General features: G+C 39.1%; 1 protein-coding gene across 3 annotated transcripts in view; it reads right to left on the reverse strand.

Annotated features, from left to right (window-relative positions):
* Cngl (Cyclic nucleotide-gated ion channel-like) overlaps positions 1-26178 on the reverse strand; it is a 51170-nt gene that overhangs the window by 23369 nt on the left and 1623 nt on the right. For 2 of the 3 annotated variants that reach the window (XM_011298660.1, XM_011298659.1), the window contains exon 2: positions 25118-25887. In XM_011298660.1, coding sequence (XP_011296962.1) covers positions 25118-25270 — 153 coding nt within the window. In that variant the 5' untranslated portion in view covers positions 25271-25887. Of the gene's footprint in view, positions 1-22968; positions 23040-25117; positions 25888-26178 lie in introns of those variants that run through there. The other variant, XM_011298661.1, reaches the window with a different exon arrangement.

Below are 26178 nucleotides of genomic sequence, written 5' to 3' on the forward strand. Positions count from 1 at the left end.
ATTGAATAAAAAATTTAAACAAGTAGAGTTTCTCCATTATTAGTATTCACTGCGAATTTCAATGAACAGAATTCGTTGAATCTATTAAAAATTTTCCACACAATTATCAGACTGATAGTCCAACCCTCACGTACTCTGGTTTAGGTGGATTTTAATAATACGATCCTGGCTTAACAGAAGGCCAGAGTGGGTCGCCAAGGGATCAGCCCAGGGAGGTGGGGTTCAACCGACATGAAAAAGAGAAGGGAAAAGGGACGTTTTGTGATATCACGTGCAGGACATTTTCCAGCGGTACGGGACTGGAATATGCTCTTGCCATCCTTGCTTTTCTCTCCTTTATCTGTGAGACAATACAACGGCTCATGATCTGTAGGAAAACGAGAAATGCCTGGGATGAGGACACGAGGAAGTGGCACGAGTCAAGAGTCCTCTCCGTTATGTACGTAGGTGCTTATTGCGCACGTGTGTACATAAAATATCCGATTTACTGGTAGTCTGCCGTGGACCGTGGGTTGGATATATAAAGCGCCTCGGAAATTATGAGGAGAATAGGGTCCTCGGGGTTTATTGACCGCAAGTACCACGGCTTCTTCACCATTACCAGAGGTGAGGAATTTTTTACATTTGGCATTCATAAATTAATGACGACTCAATTAATTCTAATTCAACCGATTTTTTCTATCATTCGATTTTCTGTTACTTAATATGATATTTAAAAAATAAAGATAAATATCAGATTTATTTTTGTACGTTGAATACTCTGTGAATATTCTCCCAATTCTAAGGACAAATTTGTATTTAGAAAATTGTTATGAAAATTATTTTTCGAGAGAATATGAACTATAAAAAAGATAATTAAATAGTAGCGCGTGCTATTATCTTATTATTATTATATATATATTACTTAATATGATATTTAAAAAATAAAGATAAATATCAGATTGATTTTTTTACGTTGAATACTCTGTGAATATTCTCCCAATTCTAAGGACAAATTTGTATTTAGAAAATTGTTATGAAAATTATATTTCGGGAGAATATGAATTATAAAAAAGAGGATTAAATAGTAGTGCGTGCTATTATGATTTGCCAGACGTTATTTTATAGTAGAGTTTAATGCTGAAGAAGGCGAGTAAAGTGGCTCTGGTTATGAGAAGCCGATGGTATGTGGCTCATAGAGCGTATTATTTTTTTTATTCCCCTCTTTATATCTAAACGTTTTTTTCCTCCTGGGGGCACACCTCGTCGAACCTTTTAAATTATAGAGGAAGGAGAAATAAGAGGTAAAGGGAAAGGAATATATGAAGGCCAGTGGAGAATCGAAGCCACCCTTCCAGTCCGTCGGTTCTTCGAGCCTTGAGATTTCCCGGCCTTTATTTTTTTGCCGCCTTTACCCTCGTCTTGGGATTTTTACTCGATATGCCATAGCCCTAATCACGCTTCAACAATTTTTTCACTCGAGTATATACTCTCCACAACCTTTCTCTTCCCAATGCCTGCAGAATCAGTTCTAACCGTTATTTTTTTTCAATCGCCCCCATCATTTCATCATCACATCAGTCTGTGATATTATCGTCTCGTCAAGGCTAACTTTATTTATTATAACCAATATTTTTTATTGTTCAAGCTCAATTACGTTAAGAGTAGAACAAAAAATGTTTTATTATTGAATTCGAATGACTCGCTCTACGGAGAAGTTCATTATAATGTCATTATTCTGGGAATGAAGGAAAAATCTCCGGTTGTGGTGCAATTATCGATTAAATGCCACTGATTATAACATTTAACCAATTATTATTTCCGATTATTCGAGCACTATTGGATTCAAATCCAATGGAATGGAGGGGCTTCATACCGCCTATTTACCCTAGGTGTTTATTGATTTAATTCAACGATGCAAGTAATGTGGGAGTGAATCATTCCAGTTATTTTCACCACTCGCTCGTCTGGGAAGTCAATCATTTTTTTAGGACCCCAGAAAATCCATATTTCATCTTCACATCGCGATATCAATATGGGAATTATTATTATCATCTCCTTACACTCTCGATTCCGATGAATCTATTATTTCAAGTTATAGAAATAAAAGTAATCATCGCGAATGTCATGATGTTAATAAAAATCGTCCACCTCAGGATGGAGTTTAATGTTTCAAAAAATTTATGATTCAAACTTTTTTTCGCGTCGCGACAGTTGGTTCTTGGAGTAATATTGCATGAAGGAAAAAAGTTTCTTCGAAGGAGAGAGCGAATTATATGTCTGATCCAACCCTGTCCTTTTCCACTGGTTTGGCTGCCGCTTAATTTTTTTTTCCCCTTTTTCCATTCGACATTATTCAAGTCACCCCCTTGACTCACCCTCACGCCCCCTCTTCACTTTATTCGCCTCAATTCCCCTCTCGTACAGAAGTACGTGAAATTGGAGGAATAGAAGGGAAAAAGATACTTTGCATACACTCCCACTCCTTGGGTCCTTCTCAGTGATCCCTTTGTCATTTCGTATTGTGGTGAGATAAATCTACAGAGATGCCCCATCGTTGGAATACACACCAATTTTGAATACATCTCTTCAGCTTCTTAAGAATAGTCTCCTCGTTCTGCTGCTCAGAGGCAAAATTTTTTTACGACCAGAATATGGATCTTCACTCGAAAACAATGCGCTTCGCATTATATTTTCTCATTCTCCTTCTTTTACAGACTCTGATGGCTTTTTTTATTGTGTACGTGGGAAATTTAATGGTTAATGAAAAAATTGATTTTAGAAAAAAAGTCACTGCTCTCCCGAGAAAATCATAGATCAGCCCCTGGGGCTGGAGTGGAAAAAAAAATTTTATTTTCCTTCTTTTCATGGATTTAAAGGTTTTATTGTCGTCTAGGGATCGAATGTAGCTGACATCGATTATTGGTTGATGAAAAAATTTAGTTTAAAAAAATGTTATTTGCTGGAGTAAAAAATTTATCTGTTTTGTCTCTTATTGGTCTCTGCTACCACTTGACCCCTACATTTAATGACTCAATCGTTCGATTGCTTCCCGACTAATTGGAAACGAGGGATTGATCGCAATGGGAGTCCACGTGGCTCCTCGAGTAAAGAAATATCTGTTCAGAAAGTTTCCACTGTTTTGAGATGTGATAAAAACGAACAGAAATAGATGCAACCGAACGTGACTCTATTCTGTTGGAAAATCTGAATTGCAAACTGCAATGAATCACGTGGACCCTGACTATTTCCAATGAAACATTTCATGCAAATGAGGGCTGCAGTTAATTTACATATATCTTCGATATTTTCTTATCGTGGGGACTCTTCAGAGTCCAGAGCGAATCTACATCGTCCACGGGGACAGATAGTTCCGAGGGAAAACGAGAGTGTCAAAATATCAAGTGGTACTTTTTTTGGAACAGCTGCTCCTGCAAATTATTGGGAAAAATTTGCATTTAAGTGTGAAAATATTCAAGGCAGAATTCTCAAACTGAAGGACTTGGATAAATTCCGGGGAAATTGCTGATACTGATTTTTTTTGGGAGAACATTATGTCGACTTGAGACTTTATTCTACGGATAATGATAAATAATTAATTTTGGATATTGTTGATCCAATCAATTCTCATTTCTCCGAATTACAGGAGACACGCGATAATGACAAAAATGTCATTACGAAAAAGTCGTTAGGAATTTGCCCAATTTCCCCTGAGGCTCCAGAAAATTCTCGTATATCTGTATCAACGGATAACTGAAATCACGGACAAATAATTTCCGACGACAGGGGATTTATCTCACGCGATTCCAACCACAAGAATAATGTTTGCATCAAATAAAACAATAAAGGAAAAGAAACGAGGGGGATGTTCAGTGATTGCGTCCGGTGCGGTAATTTCCGTTTTCACGTTAACGTGATTCATAGACCTGGAGATGATGAGAGTAAAAAAATCTCGAGAAAGACGAAGTGGAAGTTTTCTCTTTTAATCTCTGAAATTATCACAACAGTCTGTCTCCATCGGGAGTAATTAATTAATAATCCTTCGGGAGAAAGGCGCACATAAAATTCGCTTTATCGTCTCGTGTCTTCCCCTTCAGCAATTTATATTGTTTTGCCATTAACTTAGATTAAAAACCCATAAAGTAATCTTCACGGGGTAAAATTGTAGGTTTATGTGTGGTAACTATCCTCTCGTTTAATTTATCCTAGTTTTGTTGGAATTGAGGGAGTGGAGTGCAATTGAGTCATAACGTGCAAGTAATAATATTTGAGTTTAGTGAGTTTTACTCGGTTGCCTTACCACCTAGATATTGGAAGTGCAATGTCAACGGATTATATGTAAAGTAAATATTGTTCTACTTCTGGTGGCAATAAGGACATTTACCTTCAAATTTTTATCACCCCGCACTTCCAAGAAACGAATTTCCCATTAATACACGTAATCTTTTCTCCTTTAACAATTCATTTTTAATTCAATCGATAATTACATCAATTTTGCCAACCAGGAGGAAAGATTGTTGTGGATTTTACTCTAATGGTTTGTAATCCTGTAGTATAATGGCTACAGTAAAAATTGCTGCAGTAAAAATTACCATTTTTAATGGAGTCGTCCTGTTTTTTACTGCATCATCAGAAATAATATACCAATTTAGGGTAAATTGCAGTATTAATTGGTCTTCGTGAAAAACGCAATTATTGTATTACGCTTAATATTTACGCCTCAATTTTCACGATCTCTGAAATTAATGAACAATTAATTTCAATTTTTACTGATATCTCATTTTTACGGGGAATTCAGACAGAAATTGGCGAACGCTGTGGAAAAATTTCGGGAGAAATTACAGTAAAATCCCATTATAGTCGCACTTTTCCTCAATTTCATTTTTCTCGCATGTTTCGGTTTTTCCATTCTACTACCTCCCGACTCCAGGACGTAAACAATCCATTGTTTCGTCCGGTGAGGAATTTAATTCCGGGGAAAATAAAGCCGAAGAATGAATTTCTCTCATATTCAAATGTTTTATGAAAAAATTCAGTTTTCGGTCGGAATTTTGAATTCGTTTTCCCTACAGTCCCATGCACGCTCCAACGGGAGACTACTGTATACGGGAAATAATTTTTATTAAATATTTCTCTGCATGAGAGACTGTTTGGTAATTAGTAACAATGCTCTTAATTGAAGGAATTTCGTTGAGTTGATCTCTGCTGTTGGTGCTTTACAGTTACATTAATCCAATTGTTGGGGATTTAGCACCAACCAGTGTGAATTTTGTACCAGAAGTTGCATTTATGTGGGATAACTTGCATAAAAATGACAAAGAAAGGCGAGAGGGTGCCAGACAGGATGAGAAAATGAAGATAAAGGGAGTTGGTGCACTTGGGAATAGCGGAAACTCCATGTTTACTGTTCTAGAGCTAGAGCCTGCGGCAATACCTCTTGCCAACACCCTCTTACAGTTGATGCCACAGCACTAGCTGACACCGGTGTCACTATTTTGTTCATTCTTGTCATTTCAGTTGCCTTCTGGTACCTTCCATTATTCTACACTCCTCCGAATAATTTTTTCCAGAGAGAGGAGTAATCCTTGACTTGAGAGGTCCTCTTTTAAATTTCATGAAGGCGCAAACTTTCATGGGCAAAACTTGCCTCGACTTTTTCTCCCAAGCTTTATAGAGACAAAGGGCGCAATTTTGTTTGCAATCATAATTAATGAGATGTTGCAAAATTAATGGCCGTGGTTTATCAAGTCAGGAGTTTCAAGAGTTTCTGCAGTTTCGAGGAAGAACATCTATTTTTTTTATTCAACTATGGAGATTATTATTTTTACATAATAATTCCTATTTGTTCTCAACTTTTTGGGATTTTGATTCATCGTTCGTTCATTGATTTTGTTGATTAACAGCACGATGCAGAATGAGAGAGAGATTATAGATAAAAGTGTCAGCTGGCTCAGAGGGATCATGATTTTTTTTTTTAATAAGGATTAAATTGTACGGTTTAAATTCACAAACAATGTTTCAGGCATTGCTGACGATTTTTTTTCTCATTCAGGGATTCGTAATGGTTTTCGATAAATGCCAGATATTTTTTCGTTCATCTGTCACATTCAGGAATTAAAGGAGAAATGACAGCTTGCGGGAATAACAGACTCGAGTGACAGCTAAAAAATGGGTTGTAATAATTATTTCCGGGTAATATCGGGGATTCCCGGGGGATAACACCAGAAAACTTGGGCTTTCCGTACAGAATCACGAGAAATCACTTCTCTGTCATGAATATTTATACAGTCAATTTCCCGCTCGGCCTTTATTGTCACCTCCAATTTCATTGGCAAACTCAATTTGTTTAGTCCATCACACAGTAATGAAATTGGAATTACGGGTGAAAGGCACCAATAGAAAATTTCATTGAGAAATTCCCGGACGAGCACCACAACTTCATTTAATGCCATCAGTTTGTGAAATTATGTGGAGTAAAGAATGGAAAAAAATGTCGCCTTCCGGTGAGAAATGTACAAATTTCATGTCTCCCGAGGTTTTTGGTGAAGTTTAAAAGATTTCTCGTGAAATTTCTGGGGATTTATGTGAAAATGTCATGTCAATATGAGGAAAAGTCGAGTGTTACCCAATAAAATTTCCGATACTGCAATGGAAGTATTGGTGGCACTTTGTCCCCCTTTTCCCACACTAGAATACTTCGAAACAATTTCCCTCCGGGTGTAGGTGAAATTTCTTCATGGAAACATTTTCTATCGAGTTAGCATATGACCTTTCCATTTTTCCAGTTTTTCTCCGGACGTAATATTCAGGAAACAACAACAATCAGATGAGCGTTTAGGAGCAGAAGTATTTTCTATATTTCTGTGAGAACTAATTTCACTGCAGAGACTTTCCAGTTGAGAATATTCGATATTCTCATAAATCATAGTACTTTTGATTGATTCCTCTGATTTATGATGCCTGTTTGTTGTTGGAGTGATGGAAATACATACGAGACGAATGGAAATTGAAGGGGTCGGCTCGAGACAAGCAGTAATAAGCCAATTTAACTCCATTACTCAATCTCTGTCCAGGTCTACATGCATTAATGTGCCCTTTCCTCTTGCCCCTGCTATTACATCTCACCAGGGTGTCATGATTGAGGATATGGAAGTGGGAGTGAGAGCACCTGATCCTCATGACACGAGCTGAGATGTGAAAATTCAATTATCCGTGTTAACCCTGTAATCCTGTGATATACCTTTCTACTATTTCTCGGTTCACTGTCATTTGGACACGAGTAAAATCACGATGAATAATCCCTAATGGGAACATCTAATGAAAAATATCCCCTCCAATTAAAAAAATGGCAATTTTTCGACTCATTCAATGGACTGGGGTTTTACAAATTCATCTGCTGAGTTCTCTCTAGGGTGTCGTAAAATAGTTTACGAGCAAGTGAATTTTCCTGTGCCAGATGGTGGGATTCACAGTGACAAGAAGATATCGACCACTCAGTAACAGTGAGTCGTAAGTCTTGACGAATTTTCCCTCAATTTTTGATGGGCAATTCAATAATTTCTATTTAATTAAAAAACTAATTATTCGGTCAATGTAATAGGCGGTGACTCAGTTCGGAGAATATTGTTCGATCCAGTAAATTTCATTGGAAAAGTTTTCCCCGTGGATAAGAGCATTGATATTAAAAAATTGATGAATTTCAGCATCACATTTTTCTTCGTCCATCAAATCCCCGGAGATTACTTCTGACCTATTCCTCCTTCTCTTCATCGTCAGAACCCATTGACCCAGTAGTCAAAGTCGGAAGAGGACATCATGAAGAATTTGCGGGAAAGAATGGAAATAGAGATATCAAGGTGTGAAGTGAATAAATTTTATCTCACCCGGTGTTATCGCGTTCAAATCCTTGGAAGAAAATTTGAAAATACATGTCACGCATTCGCTTGGGTAATAAAAATAGCTGAAAACATCAGCTACTATTCGTTATCCATTTCCGGTGGATCGTCTGTCAACGGAAGAGTGCAGGGTCTTGCTGAATCATCCTCAGGATATGTGCACGACATGTTATGAATTTCAGAGTGAGAGCTGATACAATATCTTCCGTCAGTTGTATTTTTCATGGAGTATCTTTTAAGGAAACTGCATGGAGCTGTCCCCAGCCCCCAATGAAAATTCTGAACCGATAAACGCAGAGATATCTATTATGTTTTGTCAAATATTGATTTGACTAAAAAATATTCCGATATCCACGGAAATTTTCATGGAATGTCATGTGCTCCATTGATTTCCGTTTTATCCATTCATATTAAATGTTTCCTCAGAAAATTTGTGTTCATTCTATGGATGCAATTGTCGCATTATTTTTGAAACAGTCAATATGACTATTAGTTATCAAAAATAAAAATAACAACAATAACAAAATAAATTAAAAAATATGTATATCCATACAAAACCCAAGGGGGCGTCCGAAAAATTAAAAAAACCTCGAATCACATGTCACACTCAAATGAAAAAAAAATTCTCATCCATTTCCCCGAAGTAATACGGACTGTGGGGCACCGCATTTTGTTACTAATTGCAATAAAAAATTAGCCAATGTAGAAAATGCATAATGCCCAGAACTACTCTGGACCCTGGATGTGGTTTTAGCATTGCGCATCGTTGGAGATCAGTTTTACCTAGTGGTCGTTGGATGGAAACACGAGAGGGACAAGCTTCAACTAGGAAAAGAGGATAGTGTCCGAGGGTCAGAGGGAATGGGGTGTAGGCAATGTACAATGGCAAAAGGATACAGAGGGAATGAGAGGAAAACCTGGAGGGAGGGAAGTAGAGAGAGTTGTCCGGGGATTTTGGAACCATTCCAGGCAACAAGGGGTTTTCCTCGCGTGGTTGCACTCAAGTATTTTACGACATGGCAGGTGAATCTGAGCTCCAAGATGAGGGTCATCTCAATGTCGTCCTATATAACCACTACTTTTTACCTTCCTTCATGTTATCCACCTTTTTTCCAAGCTTTCTACGGCTTGGAAACTTTATTGAGTCACCGGACGCGGAAAAAACTTTGGAAAATTCACCGACAACTTAATCGCCCGGCGATTATAAAGTTTTTACGATTATTTTTCACCCTCGGGAATCGGTCAATCGTGCGGGACTTGAGACTGGGGCTCACTATTTTCATCTTCGACATTCTATAATTTTCTGTTAATTTTTACAGACTCGTGGTAATGAAAAAAAATCACAAAAAACGGCAATTCTCAGTGCACCTCTCGTTTCACATTATCTCCTGGTCGGTATCTGATTTCGTTTTCCTGGTGGGCAGCTCCAGCAATCGATACATCAATCCTCTCGGTAGACAAGAGCAGACGAGAGGAAAGACGATAGCTGGATGGTCCAAACAAAAAAACAGAGAAGAGCAAGAGAAGTGAGAGAAAAGTGAGGGTTTACTGTACCTAGATATGTACCAGAGTACTTGGATCCTACGAGTACAAGGCAATCTCAGAGGTTGAGTATCGAATCTTTCCTTTCCCACTCGTTGGAGAAACAAAAAATAAAGAACCAGTGAGAAATTGACTGGAGAGTGGTATATGAGTATTTCACGTCATTTCCTTTTTGTTTTGAAATCCACTTGAAACGTATTTCATCCCCATTGATCACAGAACCCGAAAATCTGAGAGGAATAAATTTACGACGTGGCATGGATGATTGTGTTCTAGAATAAAATATTTCTCCTCTTATCTCGTGAAACTTTCGATTCTCAAATAGGAAAATGTCCCCAATGCCACCGAAAATCCAGAGTCCCTGGGGGATCAAGAATTTCTCGAGCAAACGCCTGACATTTTTCTAGTGCTCGGATAATACGATTTGCTGATGGAACTACTCCAAATGTCAAAAATTCTGGATATCTCGTGGTGGGTATGCAATTGTATGAAAAATAAAAGTTACAATACAGAACTGGTGGTTTGACTTTTGAGGAAATTAGAGGGAATTGTTATCGTATCGGGTCAATCTCTTGGCCATGGAGGAGGCAAGATACATTTCGAGGAGTTTCTGGTGCTTCAACTGGCAGAAATAGACCTAGAGATATCGAAATCGACATCTACCACTGAGTTTCCGTTCCATCTCACTTCAAATGTCTCCATCTTGCCAACTACACCTGCAGTAGATGTCTCTTGTATCCAGTGTAAATATATACACTGCTTCGTGAACTCTCGCGATTCCATTTAGAGCTACATTTGGAATCTAAATTTCAGAATGTGAAACGAAATAACGACGGATCTTTGCCCGAATAATTTGGGATTTAACGTGTTATACTCGAGGCTCGAACAAGCAAAATTGGGGAATTTGAAAGACAAATGTAACCAAATGTAATTACGAGTGAATGCGACTGAGAAAATTAATTCGACAATTGAGGAATTTCGCTTGGATTAAAAATGAAGTATTCTGAATACGATCCTGAATATTAAATATTCAATTATTGTAGGACAAGTAATCACAGATATAAGAAATTCATACGTGATAAAATTTCACCCCGAACTCCGCGTAACAGATAATTTCTGTTGATGGAGAAAGGTTGAGCGAAGCTGTAAGAAAAATTCCCTCGAGTTTTAATTTATTTAGCTTCAGCTGCTGTAGGACGAGCTTAAAGTCTCCATCATTCAGAAGCCTCTCAACAAAAATCCCTCTCCGTCTGATGTGCGTGCCAACTGTCGTAATTTTACCTCGAAAGAAGTCGAGTAAAAGCATGACTACATCGAATTACAAGTGCCACGTTACCACTTTTAAACTTGGCTTTTCGTTGGGGTTTACGATTAAAATTCTCAAAGTGCATCATCCATTCTTTGTCCTAGCATTCTGCTGGTAACAATTTGCATGAAAAAGACGAGGAGTAGAAATAAATAAAGAGCATAGCGAGACACAATCAGACAAAGACAACCCAGCATTGTGATACCCATTGTTAATTCTGAGTTAAATTCACCAACTGCTGGTAGATATCTTTGAAAATCGTTGGAGTTGCTGAAGAGATGCAGTGAGAAATATCGTGAAGAAAATTCCAACGGATGCGGGAAGTATTTAGGGGAAGACCTAGATATCCTCTCTTTATGAGTTTTGGTAAATGGAGTAGTGGAGGGTTGATCTTCACCCTTATCGCTGTTCCGCGATTGGATCCTCTGACCTACATAACGGGGAATAAGTTTTCCCTTGGTCGATTAATTTTATTGAGATCCCAGAGGCCTTTTGTGTCCCAAAATCATTTTCTTATCTCGTGATTCTCTATTTTTATAGCTGTTGGTGACAATAACGCACGAATCCAATCATTCTCAATTCATCAGTTTATAAGTCAGTGGCTGAATAATTCGATGGCCGTTGAAAAGAAATATGATTTAAAATTTAAAGTGAAGAATTTCATCAGTGTCCAAGTTACCAAACAACTTTATTCCCACATAATCTCATCCTTCATCCCCCAAGTGGCAGTAGCCCCCCTGTTTCACATTTCCTTGATTAATGAATCGTTTAAAAAATGAGAGACAGGGATGATGTGGAATGAATGAAGCAATGACGTCAAGAGACCGATAAACTGAACGTGAATGACTGAGGAATATTTTTTTTCCACTATCAACGCAAGCTGGTGGAAAACATGGTGATGGTTAGAAGGTGTATCAAAGGATAAAAGAGGAAATGTATCTTCCAATGGTCCACGCCCTTCGACCCTTGTATTCACCTCTACAGCCCTTTTTGCTTACGGCGGTCCGCCTCGTAATGAGATAGAAACCACTTAACCCCGTGCACGCGTGCCTAAGGGTCGCCACCCCCTGCCCTCTTCAACCCCCTGACATTTGTTGTATACCAACAGCAAGGGGTTAACTGGAGTTCCTAAACTCTCAACTCTATTCTATCTTCGTAGACAACGGCGATTCCCTTCACATCCAGGAGTTCACCCCATTGGATCAAGATCATCCCCAAGATTAATTTCTCGTATCAAATCCAGTTTTTTCAACAAAAATTCCGAAATCCGAGAGAAATGGAAAAATTTAATTAGACACTAGATTGATGAGTCCCTGGAATAAGTGGTGGAGTAAAAACCCAACGACTTCACCTCGACGATAAGAAATATCAAGGGAACTATCTTTTGCGGATCAACTCTCTGGTCTCAGTCCAAGACTTCTCACGCAAAAAATGCACAATTTTTTCACCATCCAGGGATGAGTTGACAATTGAGGATCATTTTTCACGATGAAGTAGCGCCATGTTGTGAACTCATTGCACCGTAAAAATAAGTGGAGGAATGAGAGTTAATGGAGTTCTTGCTGGAATTATTTGAATGATTGAATTTGGCGATGTGAAAGTTTGGTATTCTCCGGCTGCTTATTACTTTCGTATGACCAAGAGGCACTCGAAGTTGTGGGACCGTTGGAGTTATCAGGAATAAGAGGATGCCTGGATTTTTGAAGAGATGGGGACTTAGGAGGCAGAATTAAATTCTCCGTTACCAGCACAAGTCGGACAGTCAGCTGGTGTAATTAAAACGTCAGGGGTGATTAATGAGACAGCCGACTGAGCAATCGACTATGTAGGCCTTCCCCTGGATGAGGTTTGCGGTGAATATGAAGAGGGAGGAAAACACTCATTATGGCACTCATGCCATTGTTCCTCTCGAATAGATATTTCTTGCTACTACCCTATATACGTTGAATTTTTCACCGCTAGCAAAGTGCACAATTCTTTTCCAACGGATCGAGCAATTTTACGAGCCTCAGAGCTGTAAAAAGTACACGGGAAAATGCTCTCTCCAGAGGTCAAAGTGGAAGCATTCGGACAGATCGATTGTGTTCATACATTTCACCCGTGTATGTCATCTTCCCGATCATAATAGGCAAACTAATTAAGGGATATTGCAGATGGGAAACTTTTACGATGAAGACAACGGATATGGAAACTTTTTAACGCTCGCGGAATAGTTTCAGAAGGTCGGAGGAGCTCAATAATTTAATTATAACTCCTACAACTTGCCAATGCTTCAATGAGTCGAGATACTCCTCATGGGGATTATCATGGAAGAATGATATTGCTGGGTTTATTGATCTTTTTTTGGTCTTCATTGGAGGAAAATTCAACTGTTGTATTGACGGGTTTAATCTATTGAATTTGAGATAAATTATGGAAGTCATAAAAAATCAGTAATCTCCGAGTACAAGGTAGAAGCTTCTTATGGGCATAACTCTCAGACGGTTGAATGCATTCAGAATAAAAAACCCGGGAATCATCTGCTCCCAGGTACTAATCCCACGAACCTTCCCAGAAAGTGGAGAAATTACTCGGAGTGTCTCGAGTTGGTAGACTTCATTCTGTACCACTGTTCATGTGTTTCTTGTCGTCCGTACAGTATCTCATTCACAACGAGGATTACACCATAGCTGGACCCCGAGGAATAGGAGAAGCTGTACAGCAGGGATTACGACACATCAACAATTTAAAAAATACGTTTGAGGTGGAAGATAAGTCGGAGGCATCCATTGTGTCGCCAATTATAGTTTCGTTGAAGTCTCTTGCATATCTTTTTTTTTGAATTTTCTATTCCTCTCGTCCCTCAATTTTTTATTTTTCATTGATTTTTATTTTAAAAAATCGTGCAGATATTTCGGCTCTGACACCTGTGCTGATGTTTTATGTTCCTTCGGCAATTTATTCCTCTTTGATGCCTGGCAATAAAATATTCGAAAACTAGCGGAAACGACCAGTCGTAAAAACACCCTTGGGGCAAAATGTTGGAGATGGACAGAACTCGTGATGTTACAAATAACTGATGGTCCATCCAACTTTCAGAAACTGGTTCATCCCTCCATATCGTCCGATTCTTGTATCTTTATTCTCTGTAGGGTTTACGATTCTGAAAATCCTTCCAAACTGTCTTAGCCGAGGGCTCAGATGGCTAAAATATTCATCATCTCGCCAGATCGCACTGAAAGGCGATATTCTTTATCGGTGAGCTTGATTTGACATGATCGTTCCTGCACAGCCGTAAGCTGGTGAGTTCCTCCAACATTATCAGCATTTTTCCCATTTCCAATTCGCAAAAATAAAACTCTCCGTGAATGAAGAGAGATCGGTCAACGCGTCTAATAAGTGAAAATTTTATTCATTAAGAAGTAGAAGATATAATCCAACGAAAATAATTATTGTTAAAATAAATAGCGCCAGGGAAGATTTTCCATTTTGAGAATTCATCTTCCGAAAACCGATTGTTATAAGAAAAATTACTGTTCAGATAATGATAATTTATCCTCTCGGTTTTAGGGATGAATCAGCTTTACGTTTTTTCTGTGCCGATACCCTGCGTTCTCTATTCATCTCTCAGAAGGAATTCCAATCGGAATTTCATCTGCCACCGCCAGATGAATATAATCCGTGTTCCATGAATCATTGATAAATCGCGTGGAAAATTTCACTGGACCCAGTTATCAATCGCCTCAAAAAATATATGAATGATTGATTACGAAAACCGGCGGCAATGATCCATCCATACAGGCGGGGGTGGGGCCAGGGCGAAATTTTCCCTCCGATTGACCCCGAAAAATGTAAAACTCGTGGCAAAAACTTTCCATAATCTGCAATTTCAAGTTTGCCAAGAGATTCCCGGTGAGTTAAGGAAGTAATTTACGTCGGGCTAAAATTTTGGCTTCTTCAGAGTTATCAAAGCATCCCACACAATGAAACTTGTCGTAACTAAGTAACTGGATATCCTAAATTATTCCAAAATACTTGGGATAGAGTGTGTATGCATTGGCTTTCCCACTTGTTCCCAGAAAAAAAAGGAAGATGAAGACCACAGGTACATCCAGGTCAAAAGTTCTTCCCTCTTTTCATTCTTCTTCCTCCCGATGACACATCTGATCTTGAAACTTGAGCGCTTTCCATCCAGACCCACTAAGGGCTCATCCATTATGGATAATGGTCGGAATTGCATCCAACAAGTGAAAAAAAAAACATCGCCAATGAAAGCTGAGGCGTGGGGAAATAGTGAGGCCGATACTGGCTCCTGTTTTCAAAGAAGAGTTCCCAGTGAGAACCAGAAGAATGGAGTAAAAATAGAAAAGTGAGAGAAACGGAGTTGTGAAAATGGAGAAAGTGGGGGGTTACAAAAGACAAGGAGAAATGAGATAGAAATGGAAAGACTAGGTCTCCCTGAACCTGCCTCACAGCCATGAGAAACCATTGGCGAGAGATATTGATCCTCCATCTGAGGACTCAGACAACCGAAAGATGAAAGAAAATATAAGAGAACCAACAGAAAATTCTGGACCACAGGATGTCTCCTTTTCTGAACTTAATTACTTCGCAATTACACTCGAGAAAATTAAAATTTACCATCATGAATAACTGAACTGATAAATATGAATATGAACTGAATATAAAAATATGGAAATATTTTCGTATGTGAAATCAAATAAAATAAACAGAGCATGTGTTCTTTTGAATTAGACCCAAACGATTTAATTTAAATTGCACTCGACAGGAGGTATTCAGTAAGATGTCTTAATCTTGCATGGCTGAGGGAGAAGAATCACGTTGAAAGATTGTTCAATCAATTTGCATGAACATTTTGCTTAGGTGCTGAAAACTCAACCACGGCGGATGAATAATTGCGAGATGGCGATGGTATATGGATGTGGAAGGCACGACGTGCTCGAGTACGCGAATGGGATCGTTCGAGTTGGCTTACAAATTACCTTATTACCCGCCCAATGCAACGTCTACAAGTCTCTCGGAGTTCGCCTCTGAGACATCATATTTGTCTCGTGTGACTCTGCCAAGTTATAACATTACTCCTCCATCAAAATCATCATATACCCCGAGGATTGGTTCAATTTTTCACCAGGATGGTGATCCAATCCTCGCCAATCCCCTTCCTAAAATTGCCCAATGCTATTTCAATGAATCCACATTCTCCCTTAAGCCACATAAACCTAAAAAATGCATCTTTAAATACTCATTATTATCGGAACAGTCCAAGTGACACAGTCTGAATCAGGACTTTTCTCCGTGCAGGTGAACAGATCTGAAAGACGTCAATGAATTTTCTATTTGATGAAATGAAAATAGGAATCCTCCAGAAGCTTGATAAAAGAGCAAGCGAAGATGAGTCCTGTGATCTCATTTCCCCAAGAGTCTTGTCCATCAAAGAAGCCCTGCAGACCTACCAAGACGCCCTCCTCATTGGATCCAACCCTCAACGATCCCCAGAGAATGAACCTCCAGGCCAACGCACTCACCTCATCTAATAACACGCTACATCACAAATTCCATACCCCCCCAAAAAAACCCCAGCCTCTTCAATATCTCTTTCATCCCTGAATTTCGTGATTGCACGCTAAGTGGATGTCGAGATTTCTGATGGCAATGTAATTTCGCCAGAAGTAACCGAAGTAGAGAAGAGGTATATCTCGAGATTCGATTGACAGTTGGGAAGTAAAAAAGAAAGCTTTCAAATGAAATTACCAGAAAGAAGAGAAGAAACGAGGTGGATAGAGCATTGGACATAATTGGAATCGATTTGATTCGAATCCCCAGTGGATGGCCTTCCGAGTGAGCTGAATTCAAATCCGAGAGCAAGATGAAAAAAAAAGGTGATACGATGGGAATTTAATCGGGACTGAGATAAACGCCCTTTGAAGCAATGAATTACAACAATCAGAAGTACTTTTTTCACCGGCCAACCGTAAGCAAATACCCTCAACAGGGTGTTCTCATTGGCAAAGTTGATTTTCATCGGGCGTTAATGAAGTAGACCATTAGCTGACTTACCACCCACTGATTCAATCTATCCCCCTAAACTATATAAGACACTTTTAAATTTTCCTCGGTACGATAAATGGTGATGGAGGGATGGAAAGTGTATCGGTACGTAAGCCAACGGGATCGGTATCAACCCTCTGCTCTATTTGCCAGGAGACAGGTATATAGAACTCAATTACCGCAGAGTGGCTGGCCTCAGAAGAGGGTCTACATCATCGCCACGAAGGGAGTACTCGTCAATGTTGCTTTGTCGTTAACTCCATGTACATGCTCGATTCCCCACCGGCATTTGTAAGAGCCCCACCGAATACGAAACTACCGCTAGTTGGTACTTGCATAACCACAATGCATCCGCCTATTCCATCCCCAGATATCCAAAACCCTTACCACCATCGGATTTAAACCTTCAGCATAATCACATATTCTCCCATTTGAATGAATATTCCTGTCGAGTTCCCTGGGACAAATGCAGAATTATCCAGCATCCTGGAATATGCACTCGTATAAAAACACACCCTCTCAGGCAACGAGACTCTCGTCGAGCTTATTAAAATTCTCAACGCACTCCAACAACTCCGACGATCATCACTCCCGTTTAACCCGGTGCTTGGCAACTATTACCCAGTTAAAACATGACTTTCTGTATCGTGCTAATTCTTCAGCTATATACCCTGGCAGCGTGGAAGCCTCATAAGCCAGACCTCACTTCTCTCTGTTGGGGAGCATCCCATTAATGGGATCAGTCCAGGCGATTTTAAACTTTGACGGAGCTCATACTCCGATGAATCTGGGTGTAAAACCTGTCGGGCTTGTAGAGGATCATGAGCACATGATAGTTATATCAAGCCATGAGTCAGTTGAACAAGTGAATTGAATATCAAACATTTCATCTGGCAGCAATTAATTCATTGCATATAAAGATGTGGAGAAGAGTCTTTCAGTTTATTCTAGTCTATTCCAGTCTGTAAATTCAAGATGACCGTTAACTGTCAGGACATTTGACATGTGACAGCTGAAGTGGGTGAGATTCGATAGGGGAAATTCGAATGGTGGATGTCCATTCGTAATTAGTTTGGCAACGGAGTCGGACCCATGCAACCGTGTATTAAAGCCGATAGTGCATTCTATACATTTGACCATTTGATAGGGCATCCTGGAGACTGTCTGATAGTGCTGGCTATCAATGTTGCCATTGGGTTTGTGTTGCTGGTGTTATGGATGTACTTGGCTCAGATGATCAGTGTACAGGGACAAAGTTGGAGTGAGTCATGCAATAGCCGTCATGCCATCCTTCTCTCACCATTATCCACAATACTTGATGTGTACCGAACATTCACCGAGTGGCTAGCCGGCACAATGGAGCCACGATTATTAAACCTTGACGCGTGTGCACCAACCTACGATACAACCGCTGGATGTATTTTGGCATGCCCACTAGGTACCATGTCCAGCCGAACGTGTCATGTATTTTCCACTTGTCCGAGTGACGAATTTTCAGAATGAATCTCTGGAATTTTTTTTTTTGGGGGGGGTTTAGTGTGGAGCTCGGTCTGAGGTGTCTAATGGAATGTAATGGATTTTCAGGGGTTGGCTTTGGCACTGGGAGCTTGTGAAGAAATCTGTGGTTATCGACTCCGGGTCTTTTTCACTGGGAAATAGATGGGATTAGCCAACGATTTGCAGCTGTGATACAACGGGATAGATATTCAATTATCCTAGTTACAAGGTTGAGGTATTGAACCTTTTTACGCTTGAGGTCGGGGCTGATGTGTTTTTTTGAGGGTGTCCCGCGGTTTTTCAGATTCAGAGGATTTCCACTGGTACTGGGGCTCGAATTAAAAATGCAAAGAGAATTTGAACGATAAAAAAGGCAAGAAGAGTGAGCGAATATTCTTGATAGCATGTGGTACGAATTGTTTGTCTTTCAGTTAATTGGATTTTCTGCCATTTTCATTTCGCTTAGTTGTGGTTCAATTAAACGTAAATAATTAAATAATTGATAATAGTATGAACAGCAATATTATTAATAATTAATCATTTTATGTTAAATAGTTAACGTGAAATGTAAATTTGAGAATAATTCAAGTGGCTATCGATTCAGTGACCCATGATAAGCAATATGGCTTTGTGAAATAATTAATTTGCAACTAGAATACAGCATGCGGGCAGAATTTATTCGGCTGTCTATTTTCATCGGCTGAGAGTATGATAATTAGTATATTATGCAACACGTGCGTAATATATTTTTTTACTCGTGGGAGGTTTGTAACACGAGCCGCAGGCGAGTTTTACAATCCCACGAGTCGAAAAATATATTACGCACGCGTTTCATACAAAATTTTATGTCATTGCGCCCGGAATCCGCGATTTAACCGAGCGAAGCGAGGTTAGAATCGCGTGATTACGGGCACCGATGGCATAAACATAATTTATGACACACGTGTCGATTTTTGACTCGAAACCACAATGCAAGAGAAATTTCCATGTCACCAGAAACAACATCCACGCGCACTTAACCCACTTTTTTTTAAATATAAAATGTTTATTTTAAATTGAGCTCTGGCATTCAGATCGAGATGCAGAGCGGAGAAATTGATGCAAGAGGAACTGTCGACATCAGGAATTAATTCAATTGGGAAATTGAATTAATGGAGGAGACGGAGTTGCAAATGACGATCAATTGTAATTGTTCGGGTCATACGACCATGCCTAACGTGGTAATAATGTCGTCTTGTCATTCATTTGAATGAATGTGTAACGAGCCCTTGAAGTTCCTACTGTAGCTCAGATCGTTCTTCTAGGGTAGTCCTAATTTATTGAATTTAAAGCCACCGTTGAACCTCAAGGGTCTCCTCCAATCTGCCGAGAGGCATTTGAAAAAGGATGCGAATGTAGGTTAAATATCACCAAATGGCTCGGTGGTGGAAGCTTACGTGAACTGAGCAGAAATTATTTTTACCGAGGATCCATTTACTTTCAGGGAAAACCACGCTCTTTTTTCATTTATTTTTCATCTATTTTTCATCTATTTTTCATCGTATTTCACAGAGAGAAAAATTTTATCGGTGTTGGACAAGATTATTCCGAGGAGACATTTCTAGATTTAAAAAACCTGTCTTTTTTGTTGAAATGGTTTTTTCTGGGTCACAAACAACAAATTTACAGCAACAAAAAAAGGCACTTGAGTATTCAAAAATTCCAGCGATTGTTATTCACAAATGGAGAAACTCCTCAGTTGAAAATTTACTACCATATTTGCCAAAATTTCCGGTCGGACCATAACAATAAATTCCCCTGGAAAGTTTAGCCGTTTCTCACAGTGAGACGAATTCCAGTCAATACCCTGACATCCCCAGAATAGAGGGAGAGAACTCTGAATTTAATTTGACGACCGGTGTAAAAGTTTGGGAATCACTTCCGAAGAATCTAGGAAATAGTCGACAATGTTGCAGTTATGCGAACAATGTTAGTGTATTACTGGGATCGACCACAATAGTATAGTTTTATTGTTTAGAACAACTAGTGCCAGTTGGTTCCCCGTGGGCTTTCAGCATTCAATTAATCACTTTAGTCTCAACAGGAAAATAGCCGATAACCATGAATAAATAAATACCCCACAATATTTCTGTTTTCATGAATAACCATCGTTATCACTGAGGACCCTATTTCAGGGAATTAATGCCTCAGCTTGTATCAATTGGATTAAACGCTACATTGATAAACACAAATGGAAATAGGCATTGGACCAGATGCACAGATTTTAATCCATTCAAATTGATAAATTAATTGGACCGAGTCACGTAACACGAGGAGTCTCTTGGTCTTGTACAGAAGTTTAATCGAAAATTATTATTCCCAAGATTTTGCGGGGCAAGTTGGATCATTAGGTACATCTGGACCCCACGGGGGTTGACATATAATTGTTATTAAAGGAGTGAGTGACGTTTCAGAGTTCATCTGCCCTCAGTTCTTGGTACATCTCGAGGATAATTAAGATAGTATTGGGTCACGCTAGGTAACTTTCACAGTGATGTCTCCCCCTGGAGTGTTCAAAAGGTCCCCCAGGTGATGAAAATGTTTCTGGGTTTCGTGTCAGAGGGGCTTCACCTTCTTTATTATTTAGACGACCACTTTATCGGTAATGGAGAATTAAACGAGACTATTACGTTCCCCTATTTTGGCACAATCCAACACCACATTATTTTTATTCTACACCTATTTCCAACGAATTAATCATTGTAATGAATAAATAAATAAAGGAATTACGGTAGTTCATCTTACAATTCGGGAGAATCAGATGAACAAATATGTGTATTGCCGTTTTCTCATTTGCCCTGGTATTCCCCGGGCAAAATGATTTCACAGCGCGACATTCATTTTGTCTGATGTAATCCCTGAACCGAGAGATAGATTCTCCGTTTTCTCATCCACCATAACCCGAGTATTGAAAGGATAGTCCTGAAGGCCACATCTCTTTTTACACTAAAACGAGCAAATAGCCGAGGAAAAGAGGCGAATGGATAAAAGTTCCTAATTCAATATAGGATGAGCAAGTTTGATGAGTTAAAGGGCTAGCAATTTTTACTGTCATGTTTTCCGAGCGATAGATAGATGGATTCAACCGTCTAGAAAATAAAAAACCTCCAGTACTCAATAAATATTTTACGAGAGTAAATTCACTTCAATTATCGAATTTACCCCGAGCCATCTGTATCATTTACTCTGATCGTCTATCAAATGAGGACAATTCATGAACGAGTAGAGGACAAATATCAACCCTGAATATACAACAAGCCCTTGTAATAAATTTGATAAATTATCATTGATAAATCTTCTCATTGAATTTACATAAGTAGGTGGAAAACTAAAAAATATTTTCACCGTTTCCGGCGATTTTCAGCAGCTGACGATCACGGCTGATTGGATTCGGACAAAACGGTGGACATATACATTTTCACGTTTTCCCTTGTTTCACATCCACAATTCACCCTAAACAATGAATGTCCCAGTGACTTTTCGCGATAGAGTTGCACATATTCCCAAACGTTTAAAACTACAATACAAATAAATTCTGCGATTCCATCTCCACCCCTGCCATCAGTGGACAGTGAAAAAATATTTTTCCCAGATAAACTTGGTGTTTTTAAATGCCCTATTTGATAATGGAATATTTATACGCAGGCTAGTGCCTCTTTGATTTATTCACAGAGAGGTAATGCGATTATAATTCACTTGATTCAACATCTGGTGAATTGTAGTATTTTGCTTTTAAATACTGAATTCATCGGATAAATCGAAGGGTATTATGATAACCGGAAGGGATTTTGATGGATTTGTTGGGGGAATATTTGGCTGGCAGGAAAATGCCTGTTGATTTTCATTTCCAGTGCATACGCAATGATAAGATGAAGAAATTTTTTATGTATTCTTTTGCTCGGGGGTTGAATAAATACGTGAGGATGATTTACATGGAGGGGAATCGGTAGATTATCTGGAGAAGAGGTGAAATATGTTTTCAAAACGATTGACGGCGATAAATCGGGAGTAGAGTCGATTTTTCAACCCCCGGGAGAAGAGAAATATCTTTGAGAAAATGTGGCACACGGAGTGATTGATATCGAAGGTTTTCGCGAACCTTGAATTATTCATATTTTTTACCAAATAGCGCGATTCAAGCAGACGATTTAAATAAATAAGGATTTCAATTTTATTGTGCAATGAAAAAAATATCTGTTTGCGGTGGGTATTTTCCGATTCGTTCGGTTTCAAAAACACAGGTGTGCGAAAACATTTTTTTCCCATGCCTCCAGGAGATTTTTTTCTCACGCATTAAAATCTTTAAAGTCAGGAGTATGGTGGAGGTTCATAAAATATGGAAAATGAGGATGGAGGATGAATGAGGTGAGAGCTTATCTGAGGGTTCGATAAAGGAACATAAGGGATTGGCTGGCATTGGACCAATTAGCATTGAAATATTCCCGGCAAAAAGAGAATTATCTACCCCCAACGATTATTTCCTCTTTGTACTGTCTAATTTTCATTCACTCTAACGACTGCCATTTGCATTCGAATGCATCTTTTCAACCTCGTTCACAACGTACATTATAGCAGAATAATAAAGAGAATAACAGTAGCTAGGGAACAGCAGAATAAAGTAAATGGAGAGAAAAAACAGATGATATTATTTTTGATACGAACCACTGGCCGATTATTTTGCATTTTCTACGATTTCGTGCCCTCGGTGTGAGTTGGCTCATCCAGATTCGCAGCTGCGTCCAATGATGAGGAAAAGAAAATTTCAGAAAACTCTTCATGTATTTGATTATGCGGAAATTAAAATGATTTACACCAGAGAAACGTCGTCTATTTTACAATGAAACCTCCACGTACGATTTAAACAGAGAAAATGTGCAATCACATTATATTTGCAAAGAGATATTCGCACAGCATGAGAATATAAAGTGAAAAAGCCATAATTTCATGAATGAATTTGAATTTAGAAATATCGGGTTTTATTTACAGGATTTATTTCGATTCAGCGAAGAGGTGAAAGAGTTCTATACTTTGTGGATATAAATTCTTTATCAAAATTCTAATGTTTATCACCGAGAATTTATAGATGTTTCTGGGAAAATTTATATAAATTTATAGTCAAATTTGGAGAGATTTACGGGGAAGTGTTATATCAATGCCAGAACAACTTGGGTTTATCTACTAAAATTTTAGTACTAGCACTGGAATCTGTCTCTGGTTGATACTTTGGGGCCCTTGCTGATACTACAAATTTTCTGAAGAACATCCACGTATATTACCCTCACGTAAATATATATACACACACAGAGAAAAATTGGGCTATCAAAAAATCTTATTCGACACAGAGACAAATATATTCCAAAAATTACCCCAATAGATAGCAATCGCGTAATCCAACGACATTTTTACCTCTTCGCTTTGAAATTTACCCTGAATATTCAATAAAAGAGAAATATATCCAATGCAAGAAAAATAATTTCAGTGAATAGTATCTGGAAAACGATCATAACAATAGAGATTAAAATATGATGAAAAAAAAATACAAGTGAGTATCGAAATATTCCAACAGCAAAGACTAAGAATAAAACGACTGAGATATTACCCAGTAAAGGTCGAAAGTTGTTCTAGTAAGTGCTCTTAAATACTTTACGATTCAAAAAACAGGAGATAAAAGAAAATAGTTGGAAGCAAGAGAGTGGGAAGGAAAAGCATCAAAGGATCGCATGGTCGAAGCTGGATGGACTGCACAGCTGACCCAGTGAGGAAAGATGCCCCCAGGAAAAGGAGAACTTCTGCATTTCCTCAACTCCAAGTCTGATAGAATCCACCCCGAGGACAATCCTCAACTGACAAAGCTCATATTCCGATACCAACGTCCTTTGATTCCCGATAGCAGTGCACCTTGACTGGGCATTGGAATTTGGCTAAAAGTCATCCCCTGAATATACCCTCTCCTCCAAAGAATCAGTTTCAGAAGCCATACGTCTCCATTCCGAATCGATGCCATCATTGAAAGGGGTGAATTGTATATTTATCCGTGGCCCCAGTTTTGCCTGATAAAATTTTTCGTTCGATCAATACTGTCAAGCTGATTGAACTCCCATCAATGGTACATCGATGATTGACACGATTATGACCCAAGTCATCAATCAATTCCAACAAAGTGAGCAATCCTCCCTCCAATTTCCCAATAGACAAGCCCTTCACTTCCAAATACCAATAATACCATCAACAACAATCAAAAACAACATCCAACCTACCAGGTTCAAGCCGAGAGTAAACAATAAAACACAAACATAAAACAAACTGTCAGGGAGAAAATATTCATTCGAGAGAAGAAGAATAATGAAATCCCTGGAATCGTGTGGGTGGAATGAATTTTAACGAGGGCCGAGGGTTCTCCCCGGATATTTGATTGGCGATAAACTGAGATGAGGCTGAAACGAGGACTTCCGTCAGGTTCACCGGGTCCAACAAGAACACATGTACCGAGAGCTAGATGTATATTTACCCTATCCTACGGTTTTTTTTAGACAGTTGATAACCCAAGTCAAATGTCAATAGCAGATTTCTGGGTTACTGAGTTGTGTGAGTCAATACTCGGAGGTACATGCAGCCATGTATAGAATCAGGATTGATGTGATGGGCAAAATTAATTAAAATTTTTTAAGGGAAGACTAAATATGAGGATAAGCTGACAGATATAAACAAAAAAAATCAATAATAACGAATAGAATAACAGATTAACGAGTAGAATGTGAATAGATAGAGGGGAGAACTAAATAAAGAAAAATAAATTTATAATGAACTTTACCTTGAGGCCAGATAGGACGGCCGCGGGATCTGAGGTGGTTCGGGCTGTGGATGCCTGGGTGGTGGCACCGTAGCTCAGCTGATGCTGATAATTACAGAGGATCTTCTTGTGGGCACTGGCCTGGGCTCTATAAGCCGACACTGATAACTTCATTTCTCCCTTTTACGATCAAAGGGTCCTGACGCCCATTTCAACACACCAATCACCATCATCATCAACCCACACCCCTCTCTCACGAACTTTACCCCAAAAACTCGACGAATTTCGTCAATTTGTCACTGGTAATCCACTTATCGAAAGGCACTTCAACTTGTCCTCGCTAATGTACCGTAATTTACCATTCAAATATGATTCAAGGCCATGGATGGCACCCCGGCCAATACTTGCTCCCAGCTTCACCATCGATGACGCTGAATCATCATGGCACGAAGCAATCCTTCAACCATGTATTTCATTAAATCCACAGTATTTTATGAGGACACCTATCAGCTTGGGGAGAATTTGATGGATGATAGGGACACGGATGGTACGTGACGTGGAATAATACTTCTACAGCCACTCGGCCTACTATCCTCGCTTCTTCAACTTCTCCACCTGTCCTTCCATATGCTGGAGCATCGTGACACCACCCTGACACGACTAGGTGTCATGAAAACTAACTTTTGTCCACTCACTTATTATCATAATCCACTCCCTTGGCACACGATTTATTACATCACTTGCACTTGTCACTGCCACTTTTCATTAGTGCACATTTTCCCCATGGGAACCTTCAAAATAACCACATATTAATAGACTTGTATAAAAAATTAATACGACTGCTGCAATGGCGAATGATGGTAGTGATTGACTGGGAAATATAGACTGAGGATGGTGGTGATGGGGAAGCCGCGACCAGACACCTGTGTCTGAGTCTCAGCAGTTGACGTTTAACTGGATTAACTGACCACAGGCCAAGCTACATATTGAAACATCGATGCGTGCACTGAGGGCAACCTGAGCAATTTATGTGTCTGTATGTCACGGGGTCTAAGTGGATTAAATATTATCATAACTCGGTT

This window comes from Fopius arisanus, unplaced genomic scaffold (genome assembly GCF_000806365.1).
Source record: "Fopius arisanus strain USDA-PBARC FA_bdor unplaced genomic scaffold, ASM80636v1 scaffold00011, whole genome shotgun sequence".
Taxonomy (NCBI): Eukaryota; Metazoa; Arthropoda; class Insecta; order Hymenoptera; family Braconidae; genus Fopius; species Fopius arisanus.